The sequence below is a fragment of the Sparus aurata genome, chromosome 11, assembly GCF_900880675.1.
Source record: "Sparus aurata chromosome 11, fSpaAur1.1, whole genome shotgun sequence".
Lineage (NCBI taxonomy): Eukaryota > Metazoa > Chordata > Actinopteri > Spariformes > Sparidae > Sparus > Sparus aurata.
Genome location: NC_044197.1, coordinates 7,345,275 through 7,365,054, shown reverse-complemented (window position 1 = coordinate 7,365,054; position 19,780 = coordinate 7,345,275). Strand labels below are relative to the sequence as shown.

Genomic DNA, 19,780 nt, shown 5'->3' with positions numbered 1-19,780 from the left:
CCTGTCTATGAGTCAGTACTCTCCAGTTTCAGATCTCCGGGGGATTTTAAACTAGGCGTATGTAACGTGTGCGTAATGTGGCCTCCTTATGTGTGTATGTGCCAGTTCTGCCATTAAGTGGCTCATGGCAGCAGAAATGATTTCCAATCATGCAAGCGCTGTCCAAAACCTTTGTCTGTTGAAAAGTCTCAGTTCTAAAAGGCCGAATATGTTTCTATAAATGTAGGTCAGGATTACATGAGTTTTTGACTTCTTTTCACATTTAATAGAGATGTCCCACTTAAACACAAACAATTCAGGCATAACAATATGTATTGTATGCTTATAGCTTCAATCGAATACTTGGGGGGGGGGGGGGGGCATTATTCTTGCGGAGGAGCAATCAAACTTTCCATAATGACACGTTAGCTCCAAAGCAGCTTAAAACTACCATTATCATCATTTAGCTGAACAAGCTTTTGCAGTAGCAGCTGTGACAAGAGGAGCCGCCTCGCATTAGCATATGCTATTGTAGCTGTACGCCGGGGAACTATTGAGTGTGCAATTATTGGAGCGATGCTCTGAAGCAGAAAAAGGATTGAAACTTTTCATCACTTTAATTGCTTTTCTGTCCGTAGACATCAGTCTAATGAAAACGGACAAGATTTAGCTTCACTTGACCATCGCCGGCCGTGATCCTTCAACTTTAAGTTTTTAAGAGTTTATCAGCAAGACCGAAAAACTTAAACGCTCCCCTTTTTTTTAACTCTTCTGCCGCAGGTTCATGAAATATTCGACTGCCACGCGTGTGACAAGAAGTTCATCTCTACGAATCAGCTCAAACGCCACATGATCACACACTCAGGTAAGTGAACGGCGCATCAAACACGCCACTTCTCAACTTCCTGCATCATCTCTGTTTACCGAAATGTGTCAATATTTCAACGATCAGAGAAGCGACCGTACACCTGCGAGATCTGCAGTCGCTCGTTCAAGCGTCTGGACCAGGTGACGGCTCATAAGATCATCCACAGCGAGGACAAACCGTACAAATGTAAGCTGTGCGGGAAAGAGTTCGCCCACCGCAACGTCTACAAAAATCACAAGAAGGTGAGCAGATGTGGCGTCGCACATGATTTTTCCACCGGAGGGTTAATTTTTACTTTAATCAGGCTTTCGCAGGAATGATTATTGTCTTTATACCGTTCTATGTAGCTGATTGGTGTTTGCTGAGAATTATTAATTGAAAGGCAGAGTCACTTCAAAGCTGGCGTTATTAGCGAGGCTGTAATCAATCAGGCCCTCGTTGGTGGCTGTTATCTGTGGGGTCTCTGGCTTGCTCCACCCCTGAGCTCCCCCGTGTTTACTTTTGGGATTGAGGTGTCACTCAGACAGATCGGTCGGGCACGGAGAGGAGAGGAGGGGTGGGGGGGGGGCCAGAAAAACAGAAGCACTTTGAACTTAAAGCCCCTCAAGCTGCTTGTCTTCATCAAGTCAACAAACCAGATTGGCCGCGGAGCCTTTTTGCATGATCCTCTCACATCAGTGTAGGACGCTTCATCAACATCCTGACGGAGGCAGCTCTCAGCCCACACATGATAAACATGCTGATGCCGCTCTGCTCTCTCTGCAGACCCACTCGGAGGAGCGGCCCTTTCAGTGTGAGGAGTGCAAAGCTCTGTTCCGCACCCCCTTCTCTCTCCAGCGCCATTTACTTATACACAACAGTAAGTATGAGTGTTTGACCGTGTGCTCTTGTGACCCTGCCCACAACAGATACATCTATCCATGAGAAGAGCTGTGATCGGTCTATTAACCTATAAGATAAAACTGCTACAAAATGAAATTTTCTGTATAGTCTGGCAGCCCATGGTCGCTAACGTGCATTTCTTTCAGGAGCAAGTGAAAGACAGACGAAAGATTTTTTTAAACTCACCGAGGCTACGTTAGATTTACATTAATGGCATTTTGCAGACGCGTTTGTCCAAAACGACTCACAGTAATTCATACATGCATACACTGATGGTGTTGGCTGCCATGTAAGGTGCAGACCAGCACTTCAGGAGCAGTTTGGGGTTCAGTATCTTGCCCAAGGACACTTTGTGTGCAAGCCAGGGGAATCGAACCAGTGACCTTTCGATAAGAAGACGCTGGCTCTACCTCTGAACCACGGCTGGCAGATTCGGTTGCCTGTAGTAGTTTTTCTGTGAAAGCTTTGAAAAAGTTATCAAAGTTCCCTAAACAGTGAAAAAAGCTCAGTAGGTGAGGATGCATTTAAGTGCTTCTGAATTCAACTTTTCACTGCTAGAGGAAGAATGTAAGTAAAATTTAGTGGCCAAACATGTGAACACACAGAACAACTTGAATGTCTAAATATAATTGTTCATTCGACATGTCTGTGTTCTGTATGTAGTGTGCAGGAGTGTGTCATGTCTCACAGTTGCAACACTAACCAAGAGTTTAAAGAGAGAGAAAGTCAATAAAGTTAATCTTATTTCTTCTCCTCTCCTGTTTGGTATTGAATTTAGGGTCTCATTAGGTTTCACTTATTAGATTTCATGTTAGACTTATGAAAACAAATCAAGTTAATGTCATATTTTAAAGATTAAGTGCACCAACCAAATGAGCCCTGAGAAATGTGAGGTCGCTTTTTTGGGAGAAATGACCTTGGAATGCTAGAATTGTAACCATCGTATTATCTCCTGGAAGAGAAGTTCTAAAAGCAAAATCTGCTTTGTTTTCCAATATTTTCTTGGCCTTCAGTTCATCCATACCCCTGCGGATATAACCATTAATATTGGTAATCATAACTCTATCTATATTTCTCTATAACACCACTGAGGAGTTATTAGATGTGCTCTGGGCACACGGTGGTCCGCTGGGTGCTGCGGCCCAGCAGACAGTCAGCGCCGCTCCGCCAATTGAGCCAGATAACAAAGAGATTGTAAAGCTCAAGGCATTTCCTGCCGCTGTCTCAGGAGGCAGGCCACATAATACCAGGGCTCGTATTATGTATCAAGTTCTAGACAGTATGTGGGGCGGGCGGATCCAGTGTGTGATTTCACTGCAGGTGAGCGAATAGACGTGCCAGTGAATAAACGTGTCTGTCGTTGTGAGTTAACGTCCGGGGCGACACGTCAGCTTTGTAGCGATTGTCTCACAGGGAGTAAAATGAAGCGCAGCTGTCGAAGCGTTTTCAGGTGAAATCAAAAAATGTTTTCAAACGTAACGTGCCTGATGCAGGAACATTTTCTGCTTCTTATCCTGAATCCATGTGCTTTTTTTTTTGTGCACACGGGTGTTCCAGGTTCACCAAACTCTCCTGAAGTCGCAAATGGCTTGTTTCGATATGATGAACGCCACCTGGTCTTGAGAAGGTGCAGGATTATTGGCATAGTGGATTATAAGGCTGCCTGTTCTGCTCCCGAGTAAAGAAATGACTTTCACACTGCAGCGCTTCGAGTCCTGCAGTCACAAATAAGCAGAAGACAACAAGACACAACGTCACAGTGTCACTAATTGAATGAAAGGACCTGAAACCATTAGCAGCAAAAGTATGAGGACAGCTGCCATCATACAGCGGATGATGTTACACTGTCAGGTGTTGTAACTGAGGATGATCCTGGAAAGAGATTCAGACTTACATATAGACCCTCAGGCAGCTGTCAGAGTGAGAGAACAGCTGCTGAACATAAAAAAATTAAATAATAAAATGCCTGTCAGTGAATTTGCAAGCCAAGACAAATTTTGGATTATGTTTATATGAGGTTTTTATTTTTATTCAAGTTGACTTCTAGAACATTTTTATGTTCCAAAATACATTAAATTAAAGGCTTTATGATTCTTACGTCCATACAATATTTCTTTTCCCAATGCCTGCAATTAAAAGAGACATTTTATGCTAATTATGAGGTTCATTATTTTAGTTTGGGTTACTAGAACAGGTTTAGATGCTTTACATGAGCCAGCACCGCTAAGAACAACAAAGCAGCTGTGCCAAATCAACTCTTACGTGTCAAACTAGCCGCTACACATAAATTCTGAAAATGTGTGACATTGTGATGTGGATGTGGAATGAAGAGGTGTTGCACTGTTTTTGAGGAGCTTCTTTTGGTGCAGACTTTGACCTTTTCATCTTTGAAGACTTATTACATGCACAAGAAGTTATGAAACACTGAAGGAAAAGAAAGATAAAGCATAAACGGTTTTCTTTAGCACCAAATCTGTTAATCTTGGATGGTCACACGGAGCTGAGGTGACGTGCAATCGTGATGAGTAAAAGTTTGGAGCTTTTCTTACTCCGTGTGGGTTTCACCTTGCGGCGAACCAGTACTTTGGTAAACGACCAGCAGATCTTCTAAGTTTCCATTTTCTCCGTCCATATGCGTCAACATAGTTTGAAAATATCAATTAACTACTATCTGTCCATGTCTGTGTTGGTTCATGCATGGATTCATACCAGACTGAAGCCGTGCTCCAAGTAGTAATGAAATCTTCATGCGAGGGCGTCGTTGACGTTAATTATCATCCAGTCAACGGTTGGATTTGATTAAAAACACAATGGACCTCGGCTTTCACTGGTGTTCCGTTTAACTGAGCTGACCATCATCGGCCTTGGTAATCGGAGAGTGAGCACAAGCTCGTACGTGTTTGCTCGCCAAACATGCGCGCAGACACACACTCACACGCTCTCTCCAAACTGCTCTGTGGAAATTGAATGATCTCCATATAATGGAAACAACCACTCTTCAACAATAGAGGCTGTTGTATGGAGGCAGAGAGCAGAGGCGTGAAGGAAAACATCAGGCTGCACTCGGTGAACAGCTGAGATTGTGTCTGAGTACTGTCTGTCTGGAGTGGAGTGATTATTAAAATAAGGCATGTTTTTCTTTTTTTTTTCTTCGCAGAACCATTTGACGTTCGGATGAAACATATGGCAGAGTAGTTTGATTTACTGTTTCCCCTGAGATGACAGCTACAGATGCACAATAAAAGCTACTTCTGTTCAGAAAAGAACAGAACCAGACCTTTCTAAAGACCATTGTTTGGGCTCGCCTGATGCCGCTCTTTTTATTTTTCTGCCCACACAATCGCCCCGGTGAAATTGGTTCCCCTCTTGCTGTGCGTAAAGACCGTGTGTTTACAGGCACAACAATAGGTAACTGGAAATGGCTCTCACCAATGTTCCTCTGTCCTTGCTGCAGGTGAGAGGACATTCAAGTGCGACCAGTGCGACAGCACCTTCAAGAGAAAGGACACGCTCAACGTCCACATCCAGGTGGTGCACGACGGCCATAAGAAGTACAAGTGTGACCTGTGCGAGAAGGCCTTTGTCACTCCATCCGTCCTCAAGAGCCACAAGAAGGTGAATGAAAAGAGCTTGAGCCAGACGAACATCAATCATAGATGCGGCTTGTGTGTCTGCAAGAGCTGTCACTTTGTCCCCAGATTGAGTTCAAGCTGCTTTTCTGCCGTATTTATCTGTACATAACTCATGAAACCATCTACATTTTCAGTTACAGGTGAAATTAGTGGAAAAATATGCAGTTTTTAATCAGACTTTCCATCATCAGTCTTCTGCCCCCACACTGAATTTGAAAGGGAAGAAATGAAAGCCGGCTCCGTCTACTTCACCGAAATGTTTCCATTGTTTCAAATCCAGTCCCTCTCCTCGTCTCATGAATGTTGCGCAGCTAACTCCACTCATATCTTAGACTGTCAAACCTGGCGGAGACATCCCTGTTGACCGTTGCTGCCCATGAAGGCTTGCAAATCAATTCCTATGTTGATTAGAAATGGCAGTTAGTCCATTATCTCCGCAGGGTTTCAAAGCCCCAAACAGATCTCGCTGCAGATTATGAGCCCTAAATCTGACAACGTCCGGTGTGGTTATGGATCAAGATTGAACCCAAACAGATTCTTGGCACGCGGCAAAAGAAAATGTCTCAGAGGTTGTCTCAACAGTAGGGCTGAACACTGGCATGTTGAACTGTCTCGCTGCTTTTTCAGGGTCTGCAGGCTGCACAGCGATCTGGCCTTGATCAAAGCCAGGTTGCCGAGGAGACGACAACTTGCTGGCTGTGTTTACATGCGCAGAGTAACCCTGCTTCTGGCCACGCTATTGTTGAGGTCCTATTTTATGTACACCTTGATACTCTGGCCCCTAAAATAATCACAAATAGTTCTTACAGCCATGTTTTGTTAGTATCAAAATCTGTCTGAGGCTCCGTGCACCGCGTCTGATTCTACACAGATGATGAAAATCAGAAGTAAATTGAGCGAGATAAGAAACTTTTTGGACATCACGAAAGCCAAAAATACGACACAGGTTTCCATTATTCTAACAAAATGTTGATTCTTACTAACAATTGCTTTTGATTATAGATCAAGCTGATGTTTACTTTTTGATCAGTCCGTTTATCGTTACGTCTTTCAGTTCAATGGCAAAGCAAGTAAATGGATTTATATTGCACATTTCATACGAAAATACAACCCAAAGTGCTTTACAGATTACACAAGCAGAACAAAAGAAAGAAACGATAAAAACAGTTAAAGCAAGCTAACAAAGTAGTTGCAGATGAATCTATGAACTCAGCATTTCAGGTCTAGAGTTGCAGTTCCAGTTGCAGATGTAGCTACTGAGCCTGAATGACTTGGCTCCTTTTAACAGGTGAATATGTCACATAATTTGACAATTATTGGTATAAAATACGCTCAATGAAATATCTATTTCTGAAGAGGAAGCAAACGTTTTAGTAAAAAGAACCATTTGACATGTTACGTGGTAAAAAGCAGTTAAATCACTTTTAAGCAGGATTTTTGAAGGGTTGAAGAAGGCTAGCTGCGGTAGTCAGTGCTCGCAGTGTTACAAGGTGGTCGGGCACACACTGGTTACATTAGAAGTTATTTTGCTTTTTAAAAATTAATATTTTGTTGGACAATGGGTTTACAACTGCTGCAGCACAGAGAAGCAGGAGTCAGTTTTCACTTATCACTAACTAGAGTTGTAAGAGTTGACTGACGACGTTGGGCGGAGGCGTTGTTGTCAAACCAAAAAGCGCTGTATTTGGCAATATTTCAGATTTAATAAGGAAGCTGATAACGCTAATGAGGTAATGGGAGTTGGCTACCTTACTGAAAAGTTGGAGGTGTGCAGCCTGTCGCCCACAACCCTCCATCTAAACAGATCCTTCTTGTTCCTGAATAAAACTACTCCTTGACATCTTCATCATCAAACTGATCTGCTGTCAACAAATACAGAAGATGACATTTCTTTGTTCAGTAAGATGCATATCTGAAGAACGATAGTGGTGCTAAACTCAATGAACACAGTGCGTTTCCTGTGACAAGCCTACTTCTAAATAAAAGTCAACTTGCGTTGCCTTAATGTGAAGCTGCAGCTGTAGGAAATGTTGCATTAGCATTAAATTAACATTTTTTCAGCTTTTCTTGTAAAAAACTGGTGTACTGGGTATTACTGGTGTTGTCACAAGCTTGTTAGCTGTAACATTTTGTCACCGCAGCAGCCCGATAGGTTGAAGATGACACTGAATGACTTGCTTCTGGAAGTGATAAAGAATCAACTTTCTTTCTTCTTCGACAGAATGGATGGACGGCACATGTTCGTGTGCGTCTTTGTTTCCCTGAGCTTCAGTCATATGTGCTGTCGCAGCAGTTGCTTATGTAAATGAACAGTAATGCTGTCCATATCTGGCAGAACAGGCTTGTGTTATTGTGTTGCAGTCGATGCCTTTCTCCTCGGTGAGCCTGGATTTGTGTTACACGATAGGGCGTGTGTGTCAGCATGTATGTGCATGTATTGTATGTTTTGCGCATTGTACAAGATCGAGTCTCACCTCTGTCGGTGCTTTTCAGGGAAGAATTCACTCCCGAATGAAAATTACAGGGTTGGCTTTGAGCGGTTATGCAGACATGCTGATCGTTTATATGTGAAATTGTCGGATGATTACCTACCAATAAATTCCACACTTATAATTTGAAACGTTCCCGAGGGAAATGGCTCACGTTGGCCTGTAGCTGTCGAAGGTAGAAAGCAAGCGACGTTTTCTCTGCTATGCAAACAACAATCTAAATAATGCAGCATGTGTCCATCTGGGACACATGTGTTCATATATGTGGATTTGTTTGTGCACAGTTGTGTGTGAGTGAGCGTGTGCATGTGTTTTGTAATGTGCATGTGTGTGTGCATGTGTGTGTGCATGTGTGTGTGCATGTGTGTCTGCGTGTGTGTGTGTGTTGATGGAGCCTTTGTAACGAAACACCCGAGGTGTCAGAGGGACACAGTGGGGTGATGGAGCAAAGGATGGGGGCCCAGAGAGGAGGTGTTCCTGTATTGTTGTACTGCTGTTGAAACTGTCGCTCCGAGTTTGAGCCTTTCATACTCACGATTATTCTCGGGGAATTTACAGCAGGCCGGGAGCAGGAACTCAGAGTGATACTTTTCAACAAGGAGAGAGTGAAGGAGAGGAGGGAGGAGGGGCGGAGAGGAAGGTAGAGGAGGTGGTGCGCTCTTTCCACATGCTCCTCTTCCCCCCCCCCCCGTCGGCATGTGCAGCCCTTATGAGTCCCGCAGAGCTCAACACTGTGGACTGCTGGGAGGTGAAGGGAGAGGAAGAAGAGGGAGGAGAAGGAGATGAATGCATACGTGCACCCTGGCCTTTAGTCCCCCGGGCTTTGGACCCTGGCAAATCTGCATCGTCTGTGTTCTTTGATCCAGCCTCCGGGGCAGCTCAGTGGATCCACTGTCAAGTGAACATGTGCATCTCCATTCTCTGAGTCCGCTGCATGTTAGTGGTGCACTATAGGAGGGAAATACATAAGGTAACTCTGTATGTGATGGTCTTACTATACTTGTGCAACCAATAAGCTTTATAGGTCCTTCTGAGAGGCTTGTTATCATTAACAACACAATGTAAGTGTTAATAATTGCATCATAACCGTGTTAATTGTTAGATTGTGAGACATTTAAAACACTTGTGGTAACCATGATAGCCGTCATAATAAATGGTACATTATAGTCACAGATCCCCTCCGGATCTTTTTAAAGGATGTATAAAAAAATACTCTTTGTCTACTAACAATACTTTGAATAATAACTTGTGTCTGATGGGGTTTTGACTTTAACTGGTGGAAACAAGATGCCTCTTACTTCACTTTAAAGTCTGTTCTCAGTGTTTGTGCACTGGACGCACATCAAATGGAGTTTCCACATCATACTTGTGTTAAGCGGAATATTGGACCAGGATTGCCTTTCAAACCATTCGTGATGTCACAAATCATGCTTCCGAGCCGGCCTTCAACACTTTGAGCGACGAACGTGCCAAAGTTCTGAAGCACGGCTTATTTGTTAACAGCGAAATAACCATTAACTTAAGTTTAACTATAAATGAAGTCCAGCTTTCACCATCGGTCACATTTCACTTTGTAATGTAGGACGGATGTGAGGATGAATGCTACAAATGTTTTTCATAACATCAACCACATGCCTGTTTTGTCATGTCTCTGCCAGACACACACGGGGGAGAAAGAGAAGATCTGCCCGTACTGCGGACAGAAGTTCGCCAGCAACGGCACGCTGAGGGTCCACATCCGCAGCCACACAGGTCAGTGGCCCTCCAAGCCTCAACGCTCTGTTCCATCAGCCGCCATTAACGTCACAAACTTAAAGTAAAAGATGAATATGGAGAGTCTTTGAGTTTAAACTGGCATTCATCTGACCTTGGATTTTTTAAATTTAAAAGCATCAACAAATTATCAGCTGCATGATTTTGCACCAGGAGCAACAATGTGCAGATTTTAGAGTCGTTATCGGTGTGAGTCACCTCGTTGTCAGGTAAGTTAAGTGATGTATAAAGATGAAGTCCCCATTTTTAATCTTACATGAAAAAGCTCTGATCGGTTGCCTGTAGGACTGGAGGGAGAAAGCTGTCAGTGGGATCGACAACCACCCTTTTGGAATTGGAAATAAAAAAATGTGTGGTGATTAGAGGTTTGGAAGCAGCGCTCCAAACACCAGCATATTTTAATAAGAGAGAATTCCAACATGATGGAGCTCTGCTCGCTCCGGACTTTGCGCTGCCACAGAAATAGAGCGGTGGATGTTCATTAAACTGCCTTAAACTGGAAAGCTACACATTCCTGCGCGTCTCCTTACCAACAGACTGGTGCAGAGACCTGGCACGGCCACACACACACACTTCTTGGCCTCCAAACTCCTTCACTCACTCTCCCAGTTTCTCTGTCTCTCTGCCCACGCCTGACTGTCTCGGACTGAACTTCATCTCCTCGTCTCGCTCACGTTGTCTCCTCATTGTCCTCTTGGCTTTAGCGCTTCAGACCGGCCTGCTGAAAGCCTCTTAAGATCACTAGATTTCACAGAAATGGCAGTTACAATCCGCCCCGTGTTTCTCGCTTCTGATCTTCCTGAATCCAGGTAGAGCCGCGTCGTCATCACCATCGATAAAAGGTGCACAGTATGAGAAATGGCCTCGTTTCTGTCGGGTTTGGAGGGTTCTTAACGATGAGTCAGCAAGGCAATTAAGCAGGTTTTAGTTTGGTAAAAGAAAGAAACTTGAATTCAGTTCAGTTCAGTTGTATTTTTCCGTCATATAATAAGAATATTTACTTGTGTGTTAAGAGAGCTTGTGAAACCCAGAGAACACGAGGCCTGAGCTTTTCTATCTGACGATTGCCTCTTGAGGTAAGAGTGGTATCATGCTACACTACATTGAATATATAAATAATAGATAGCAAATAGATAACTTAAAGGTGCACTATGTAGTTTAGAGGAAGAGATTTTAATCAGGAGGGAAAGATCGTCATTGACTGACTTTTTTAACTAAATTAACAAACTCTGAATGAACTGAACAAACAAACTGACCTTAAAGGACAAGTTTATATGTGGCGGACCCTGCCACCTTTTCTTGATGCAAACAGTGTTCTGGGACCTTGTTTTCCTCTAAGAACAGTTTTTATTTCATTCATTTTTGGAAGATATAAATATTTTTCTTGTTGAGTTTTTATTATTACCTGAAGAACATATTAATATACATTTTTGGGGGAATTTCTTCTCCAAAACTACACAGTGCCCCGTTTATGTAATCAGTGTGTAAATCATGCTTCAGTCTGCTTACTCTCCAGGTTTTCTTTGCTGTCGGATCCCTACCACACGTTCAGTCAAAATGTTTTCTGCACCATACGTCGAACTTTTCAAACAATTTGCGCACATTTTTGACAAGACCGTAGTGTGTCAAAATGTGTGTGTGTGTCTCAGTGGTGGCAGGACGGCGGTCGTTTGACAAGCCCACCACACTTTGTCAACAGCTCCCTTTGTATCCGTGTGTGCGCGAGCTGTGTATGTGTGTGTATTCGTACATGTGTATGTGTGAAGGACAAACCAACAGAGAGAAAGAGAATGTATATGTGTGTGTGCGCGGCGGCCTGGACTGATTGTATTTATATAGAATAAACAAAAGAGAGGAATGCTGGGGGAGGGGTGGGAGCCGAGGGGACACCTCAAAGAAAGAAAGGAGGGGAGAAAGAAAAGACCACTCCAAGAAAGCATCCAGCCGGATGACCCTTGACCCTGACTGGCTGTAAATCTGTCCCCTCATTCTATAGACTGGGTGTTTTTTTTTTTTTTTTTTTGTTTGTTGTGTTTTTGTGTGAGGGGGGGGAAAAAAATAAGCTGTGGTGAGAAGTGAGAGTCGTTCCCCGAGCGACAATCCCGACAAGACTCATCTTGTTCTCAGACGGCGAGGAGTAATTTTGTGGGCACACACACACACACACACACACACACACACACACACACACACACACACACACACACACACACACACACGGCTCATGTAAGCCATCTGTGGATGATGTGTGATGAATGAGGAATGTGTAAATCATAAAAACGGCACCGTTAATGTAGGTAAAACTTTAAAGGTGGCTAGTTTTTCTGTCAGTAGCGTCTTAAAGAAGAACTCCAGCTGGGGGTAAAGACCTTTAAATCAACGGTTTCTCTGGATGGCAGACAGGAAAGCCTCATCTTGTTTGTCTTCCTGCTTCACAGGAACAAGTCAGCATTGATTATTTACCTGCTAAACACAGAGGACTTTGTAAGGATTCCTTGGAGATTTCCTTCCCCTATCACTTTACCAGCAAACACTGGGGAGCATTATGGGAGAAAGGGGGCTAAAGTGAGAAGCAGATAAAAGAGAAATTCGAAAAGAGAGTGTTAAGTAGCTGGCGGGACATGTACTGTATATTTGGCTTGGATTCTGTTTCAGTTTGATTTGGTTAAAACATCGTGTCGAGCTCAAAGGAATTAGTTGTAGCACCACAGAGGCAGGCGTCTTCTCCGAGAGCAGACTTTTATGAGATCACAGGCGACCAATAAAAATGTGAGCTGTCAAAAAACTTGGACGGGGATGTCGAAGACGTCGTGGAACTCGGTAGTCATGATGGATGTTTCTATCATTTTCGAAATTATTCTCTTTGGCCCCGTTCTGGTACAAATGTGTCCTTCTCCACATCACAGCTCAGTGAGAGTACATTTTCCCACCATGCGCGCCATGATGTGGTAAATAACCAGAGTGGGGTCATGAAAATGATTCGTGCCAGGGGAAACGCTGACAGAACGCAGTGCCTCGCTGTCATACTGACTTCATAGGACGTGTCATGTTGGGCACAGGGATCAGTGTAAGCCCATGAGCTGTGTATCGACTAATTGCTGCGGCGTTTTAACCCCTTAAAAATGCTGATTGAGTGTTTGTGTTGGATTATGAATCGAGCTTCAATATTTGGTCTTTTTTCTCTCACACTCGGTCGGGCTAAAAGTGTGTTTGCACATGCTCAGCTCACGATCAGTCCTCGCAAATAAAAGCCTTTGCTGCTGTCAATTTAAACAAATGATAACACGAGACAGAAGAAAAACAAAAAGCAGCCACCGCTACAACGTGACAACTCCGCACAGCTGTCTGAGATGGACTAGATTAAAAGCAGGGATTCGGTTGAATGGTTTGAAAGGAGCACACAGACCACGGCAGTTTTCAGATGCATCTTGATTCTCTCTTGAAAGATAATGCCTCGATGCAGAGAATAGTGTGACATTTAAAACTAAATTTTCCACATTATAATCGCCTGTAACAGTTTTGTAAGACCGGGCGGTACGTTCCTTATGCCCGAAACTATCCGATGGTGAAACATAAAGGACGTAAACGAGTGTCGTGTTTACGTTCTAAGCGAGGCGCCTTCTTGAGTTTTGGTGAGGACGGCTGAGCGTGAGCAGAGATGAAGAGAAGGAAATTCATCGGTTTAGTTTCATTTTGGATCATTTATCATAAATACGCTGTTTTAAAGTAGCAAGTAGTCACACAGTGAGAAAAAAAATCAAACGTGGCTGGAAACAGGGCTTCAGGGGCCGAATGGTTTTGGTCGCACACGTAACCAAAAATCTGTCAAGTACGACTAAACACTTTCATTGGTTGCAGTGCCGCTCCAGAGGTTTATTTCAACAACTGAGTCTATTGCAGCCTCTTGTTGCATTGCTTGTTGTATTATTGGAGGTGCAACTAAATTACGAGCTGGTGCACTTGAATGAAAAAGTTGGGTGCACCAACACTAGTCTGGAGGCCTGTTTTTTAATCTAATGCATCAACATGCATCAGAAGTGATTTTCTAATCATATTGTAGTTTCAGTCGAATCGAGAGGTCCAAACTCCACATCGTCTCGTGTCTACCAACAGCAACAGTTGCCATCAGAACCATTTAAAGGTGCTGTACCTATGAAAGATGTCGTCATAGTTGCATTAAAGGGCCATTTAGCAATTTAGTTTCTGATTCCATGAAGACTGAGTGAATCTTTATGTCAGTGCAAACAGGTAGGGAGAGATATCCTCACTTTTAGGCTTTGTTCGGCCTGAGTGGCTGGATCAAACGCGCACAAGCTCACATTCCAGATAGCTTACTCTTTAATGAGAGCACTGTATTTGCCTCTTCGCCGCAGTTCAGCATTTTGGCATCCGATGAGCCTTTTAAACTCATGGATCTGCCAGTTAAACTGGGATTCCTGGATCAACATTGATTCATGTCTCATCAGAACAGCCCCCATGTGTTGTTTTGGTTTGAGTGGTCTGAATGCCCACCAAGTAAAAAAACAATCCCACAGAACACTGGGGGATACGAAACAGTGTCTTTTTGTTCGACTCATCCTGTTTAAATGCTCACGTCTTTTTAAGTTTATAGTCTCCAGACTGAGATAACTGTGACGAATCTACAAGCACAAGTTCTCACTAGTCCAAACCACTGGGTAGTCATTATTGTCAAACCCTATATTCTGTTATTATCAGGCTCTATACATACATGCATACAGGCCAAAACCCAGTGTCTGGTTTTCCTCAGAGACTCAGAGTGAGGAGTGGTCGCTCTCACTGTTGGACTACAGATGACAAGTAAAGTAGAGCTGCCTCACTCAACTATGAGCTTGTGTTACAGTTGTGTAACGCGTGAACACATTGTCAAATCTTTGCCATCTAAATTTCGAAACATTTGTATATTGATTTTCATTTCAGTGTTTTATGCTGAATAGCTGTAACACGTGTTTTCACAATCAAACGTTTTGCCGTGAAGTAAAAGAGAGAGAAAAACAAGTGAAGTAACTTGTTCTTGTTGAAACACTAACTGGATACGACACCGGCACCGGACAGAGGTTACTAATTGTGTCGGTCATTTGTTATGGTAATTATACACAGCTATATTTTGATGTTTTAAAGAGCTGCACATTGCAGCATTAAGTGATCTCACGACAGAACGACTGGCCTCAGACGGACATCTGGCACAACTCTGGAATCACTGGACCTATTTACGTACCGATGATTTTGTTTGTCTCGACTGTGGCCATGGTTACAATCTTGTAAAGTCAAATCACCCTGTGCTGAACTATTGTCCGTCGCTCTGATGAACGGAGCCTCGCTGTCACGGCTTACTGGTTGCCGCGCAGATGCTTGATTTGGATTGAGGATTGTGTTTTGGAGACCTGTGTGCGGTGAGTCGGGCCCGTCTGACGCACCCTCACATTGGCAAGTTCAAGAGAATCGTTTGAGGAAGTGGAGAAATCTGTGGAGACCCCCGGTTATAATGGAAAGGTCAAGTGTAAAAGTTGTCGGGGCGTTCCAGCTGCTCATCAAAGGCGATCCCTTATCATCTCCAACACACTGATATCACATTACCTCCGTGGCCCCTGTCGGCATGTGACACGGGGCAGGGAGAAGGACAGTGGAGGGCCACTGTCTGGCTGAACCGGAGGAAGCCGGGAATTAATTTCTGACGGACAGGGCTAATGTCTTTCAGACCGGAGCCCCGAAGCTACAAAGCGTTCTCCATAACACGAAGGCTGCGCGGCAGGCAAGACGACAAAGCCGACCATCTGCTAACCAGACACGCGGCCGTACGCACACAACACACGAGGGGTGCCAAACGGATCGATTAGCAGACAAGGAGTGTGAGGGCCACAGCAGGGGCCGGGAGAGACACCCAGGGTCAAAGAGATGGTGTACTGTTTCAGCACATGCTAAATCAGTTACCATCTCCACACACGTAAAGCCCCGGCTCAGTGCTGCAGCCACCCCTCATAATCCCCAAACAATCTGGCTCAATCCGTAGAATAAGTGGAGGGTTTCTAGTTACAGTAACACTCCGCGGAGCAGACACCGAGCCTCTCGCACGGATAACACAGAGCGGTGTCGCAAGAATGTTACTACTTATGTTTCCAAGTAGCGTTTGTTTATTTCCTGTTTCGCTACGAGATCGAGTTACTCTTGTTTTGCTCCGAGCGAGTTCAACATGTGGAGAAGCTGCAACCGTTGGATGCAATTACGTGATCTATAAGTGACCGTATTTAAGAACGACCTCTTTCAAAATATCGAATACCATCATTTTCTCCGCGCGCCTTCTCCAGATGAGGCCCACATGTCCAGAACCGTAGAGAGTATAGGTTAAGTAGGTGAATTGGTGGCTTATTGCCTCCGTGTTCGCAGGGTGTGGTTGTCTGTGCCGTGTATTAACTGACAATAGCCAGCTCCTGGGAGGGATGTGATCCAAGCCGCAGAAGTACACTGGCACACTGTGCTCCAGTGCTATTAGCGCACTAATGCCTTCCCCAGGACTCCCCAAGGCTAGCGCCGGGCCTTAACCCGATACCACACATGCTACATAAGCCATAGGATCTGCTCTCCTCTTTCTCCAAACACATCTGGGATTCAGATTTTCCTGTTTGTCAACAAAAGCCCTTCTGCAGGCCGACACTGAACCAGAGGGGAGCTTGGGACCGAGTGGCAAACTGCCCTGTCGCACATGTTTCAGCATCACATATGTCACGTTAACCCTCTCCACGCCAACGCGAGGTCCCATAATTCATGAGTAGGGGTCGCACCGCTCCTCCTTGTGCACCTCTGAAGCCCTCTTGTGGGGGGTTTATGGTTGGTTCGGAGCCCGACTCGTACATCTGCCACATGACAGCTGTCACAGCGTCTCTGGTGACAGACGCAGGATTTGTGGGATGTGAATGATTTAAGTTTAACCATTGTAGTCCTCTGACAGTTGACAGTTGGAGTAATAAAAATGTGCAAAGACAAAGTACCAGTCGGACCAGTGTGAATTCAGTCACATCTACTCTCTCCTGTGCTGATGGAAAGAAGGGTGAATCTTTGTAGTCCACAAAACATTTCTGGATCTTCACAGCAAAACAGAGTAGCAGTGTTTTCCTAAACAACTGACGTAGATGGGGACTCGGTTGTTGCTTGTATGGCAGCGCCGAGATACCAGATTGGTTTGTAAAGACAGTATTTACAACCTCAATGTGCGGTCGAACTCATGCTTCCACTTCAAACAGGGTATGGAAATGATTTTATCTAAGCAGCTACAGTGAAGACTTCAGCTTTAAAAATGGTAAATAATGTCTTTTCAAACCAATTTGGGATCGCGGAGGCTTCCAGAGACTTTGATTACGCTGGACGAGCTGAATGGAGCCATTTTAATTTTTGCAGTGTTTCCTTTTTCACATCCTAAAACCCCTGTCTACTTCAGTTGTTTCGGGGAATGCTGCAGCTCTGTTTTATTGTGAAGCTCCAGAAACTTTCCATCAGCCTGAGGGTGAGTAGATTGTGACCGAATGCTCTTTTTTTATTGAACGTATCCTTTAATCTTTCAAGTCTCACTGAGTCAGAAAAGAAAAGCATTGAAATCAAATGAAAATACATTTCCTCTAAAAGCATTTCTCTCTTGAAGGCCGTTGAACATTTGCCTTTGTGCATGAACATTAAATATTCCCTGCGCTCCTCAAATCGAGCCGTCTTCACTCTCCGGAAGGACCAGAGGAGAAACGTTCCTTCAGCACAGTCGTGTTTATAGCAGCGGGATAATATTACTCGTCTGATATATTCCCTGGGTGGATTTTCTGATATAATAAGCATCTTTGCATTTTGAATCCCAAGGAAACACAGCTAATTAACCTTATTACTTAAAGGGGCAAACCATCTCCCCCATCAATAAAATTACTTGCTTGCCTGTCCAACACATAGTCACTAAAGTGAGATTACTACAAAGCCGATAAGAAATGAGATCGCACTGAAGGATGTGTCGCTGTAGGTGTCTATTTATAGCCAGGTTTCATTAAGATGTGCTGTGTACACTTGCAGGCATATGTATTAATTCAGAAAAAGAAAATACAGTCCTGTTTGAGATTGATTCCTTGCTCCATTTTCAGTTTTCTGAACAGGAGAGGCATGTCGTTTTCACAAGCTTCCAGATTAAGGGCACATCTATGAATTTAATTAAGTTAATACTGAACCCAGAATCTCTTCTCATCAGTTTTATACTGTATTTTCCTAACGGAGACTTTAATTTCAGTGCGGTTCTATAGGTTACCTCATATCCCTTCTATAGATTAGTAATCAGCTCTGGTGCTCCTATCTGGCCCGTGGATCAGGAGCGGTAAACAGATCCATGTGTCAGCGGACTGTTTGACTGACAGCCTGTCACTTTCTCTTTGTCATCATCGCCGTGTGCCCAGATAGGATCTGCACGAGTTTTGGCTGGACTGCTTTTGATCCGACTAGGATAAGCCACACTGCCTCTGATGTGCTCCTAAACTGTTGGCCAGTCGTGGCTCAGATAGCGAGCCATGAAGTATAGCCAATATAAGCTCTGCAGTGGAAAGTCAACGTGCATCAGGAGTGACGGCCTCTGAGTGGAAGACATCTAGTGATGGAGCAGATCAGGAGGGGACAGGCAGCAAGACAGATACATGAACTAGTTCCTCATCGATATTAGTGAGTAAAACATCCAGTTTAACAGTAACTTTATTGTCCACGATGACGCCTGTGCACTGAAACAGTGAAATTCACTGGGAATTTAAATATACTTAAGCATCTTTTTTGTTGAATAAAAGTTTTCTTGTCGGCACACATCAGACAACATATACTCTGATACAGAGATATCTGTGACAGGCCAATATCGGATGATTATATCGGTCAACCAGTACATCTGAACCCTCTGCGAACAACCACATTTTTGTTTTGTCTAGAGCTGTAGTGAATGTCATTTTTGTACATTTGAATCTTCTGTTGACGTTTTTGAATGAAGTTTGGGATGACCGTTTCTTTTTTTGTGAATTTTTCTTATTGAATTTGCTGGAAAGGCTTTCTCTTCCTTCTGTTTTATTACATCAATCAGTCAGAGTTTATCATGTCGTCACTCTACGAAGAATCATAAAATCCTGAAATGAAATCTTCAATACGAATAAAGTTTTTGGTCGTGTTCCAAAGTAATTGGAACGCAACCCGACTAAATTGTCATCGGGTCGGGACTCCATGCTCTAGAACATCAATACATACATGTGTTTACATTTAGACTGCTTGTTCTAGAAAGGGCCTATGGGAAACACTGGTGTAACATGAAAATGAGACTCCGCTCTTCCCATCTCCCAGGCACCAGCAGCAGCAGCAGCAAAGTATTTTTAAAGGTTTTATTTTAAAACAGATCCAGCACACAAACAGACATGCTGGCAGTCTGACTGAGCGTGGAGACCAGAATGATGCGGGAGGAGCTGGCCTTTACACTCCTGGCTCCGAGGCAGGAACCAATCAGCTCCCTCAGACAACCTACACCCACACGTCGTTCACTCAATTAACCAAACACACCTGCAACTAATCACGCGCACACTCAGGTAACATAACAGAGGGGCATTACAGCACAGAAGTAAATTAAAGCACATACAGTAGAAAGGACAATGAGTTAATCTTTTATCGTTTGACTTTTGAACGTTCTGGAAATCACACAAGTCAAAATCCATCCTCTGCAGCCAACACTGGAATTAACTCTACAAATAGTTTAATACTAATACTATCAGTATTAATCACTACCTGTGCAGAAATGTGAATGTTAACTTTATGAGTGAAGCTTTGAACTGTTCGGTACAGCCCTAGACTTCTGTTCTTTACCTGACGGTGGAGGTCTGTCTTCGAGCTGGTCGTGTCCTGTACATGTCTTCCTGTTTTGCAGAGTTGGAGTTTTAACCTGTTTGTTCCAGTATCAGATTCATATGTGAGTGACGTCGTCTGATGCCCATTCGTGCTTTTTCTGTCCCCCAGGTGAGCGTCCATACCAGTGTCCCTACTGTGACAAAGCGTTCAGCAAGAACGACGGCCTGAAGATGCACATCCGCACACACACACGAGTAAGTGACGGGGCTTTTCAAACTTGTTTGTGTTTAAACCTTTTTGTATTCTCCACT

General features: G+C 43.8%; 1 protein-coding gene across 1 annotated transcript in view; it reads left to right on the top strand.

Moving 5' to 3' along the window:
* The window catches only part of prdm5 (PR domain containing 5), a 37,240-nt gene that overhangs the window by 8,506 nt on the left and 8,954 nt on the right, over positions 1 to 19,780 (top strand). Inside the window, exons 9-14 of the mRNA XM_030432380.1 lie at positions 760 to 844; positions 932 to 1,089; positions 1,613 to 1,706; positions 5,184 to 5,344; positions 9,509 to 9,602; positions 19,638 to 19,723. Coding sequence (XP_030288240.1) covers positions 760 to 844; positions 932 to 1,089; positions 1,613 to 1,706; positions 5,184 to 5,344; positions 9,509 to 9,602; positions 19,638 to 19,723 — 678 coding nt within the window. The remainder of the gene's footprint in view (positions 1 to 759; positions 845 to 931; positions 1,090 to 1,612; positions 1,707 to 5,183; positions 5,345 to 9,508; positions 9,603 to 19,637; positions 19,724 to 19,780) is intronic.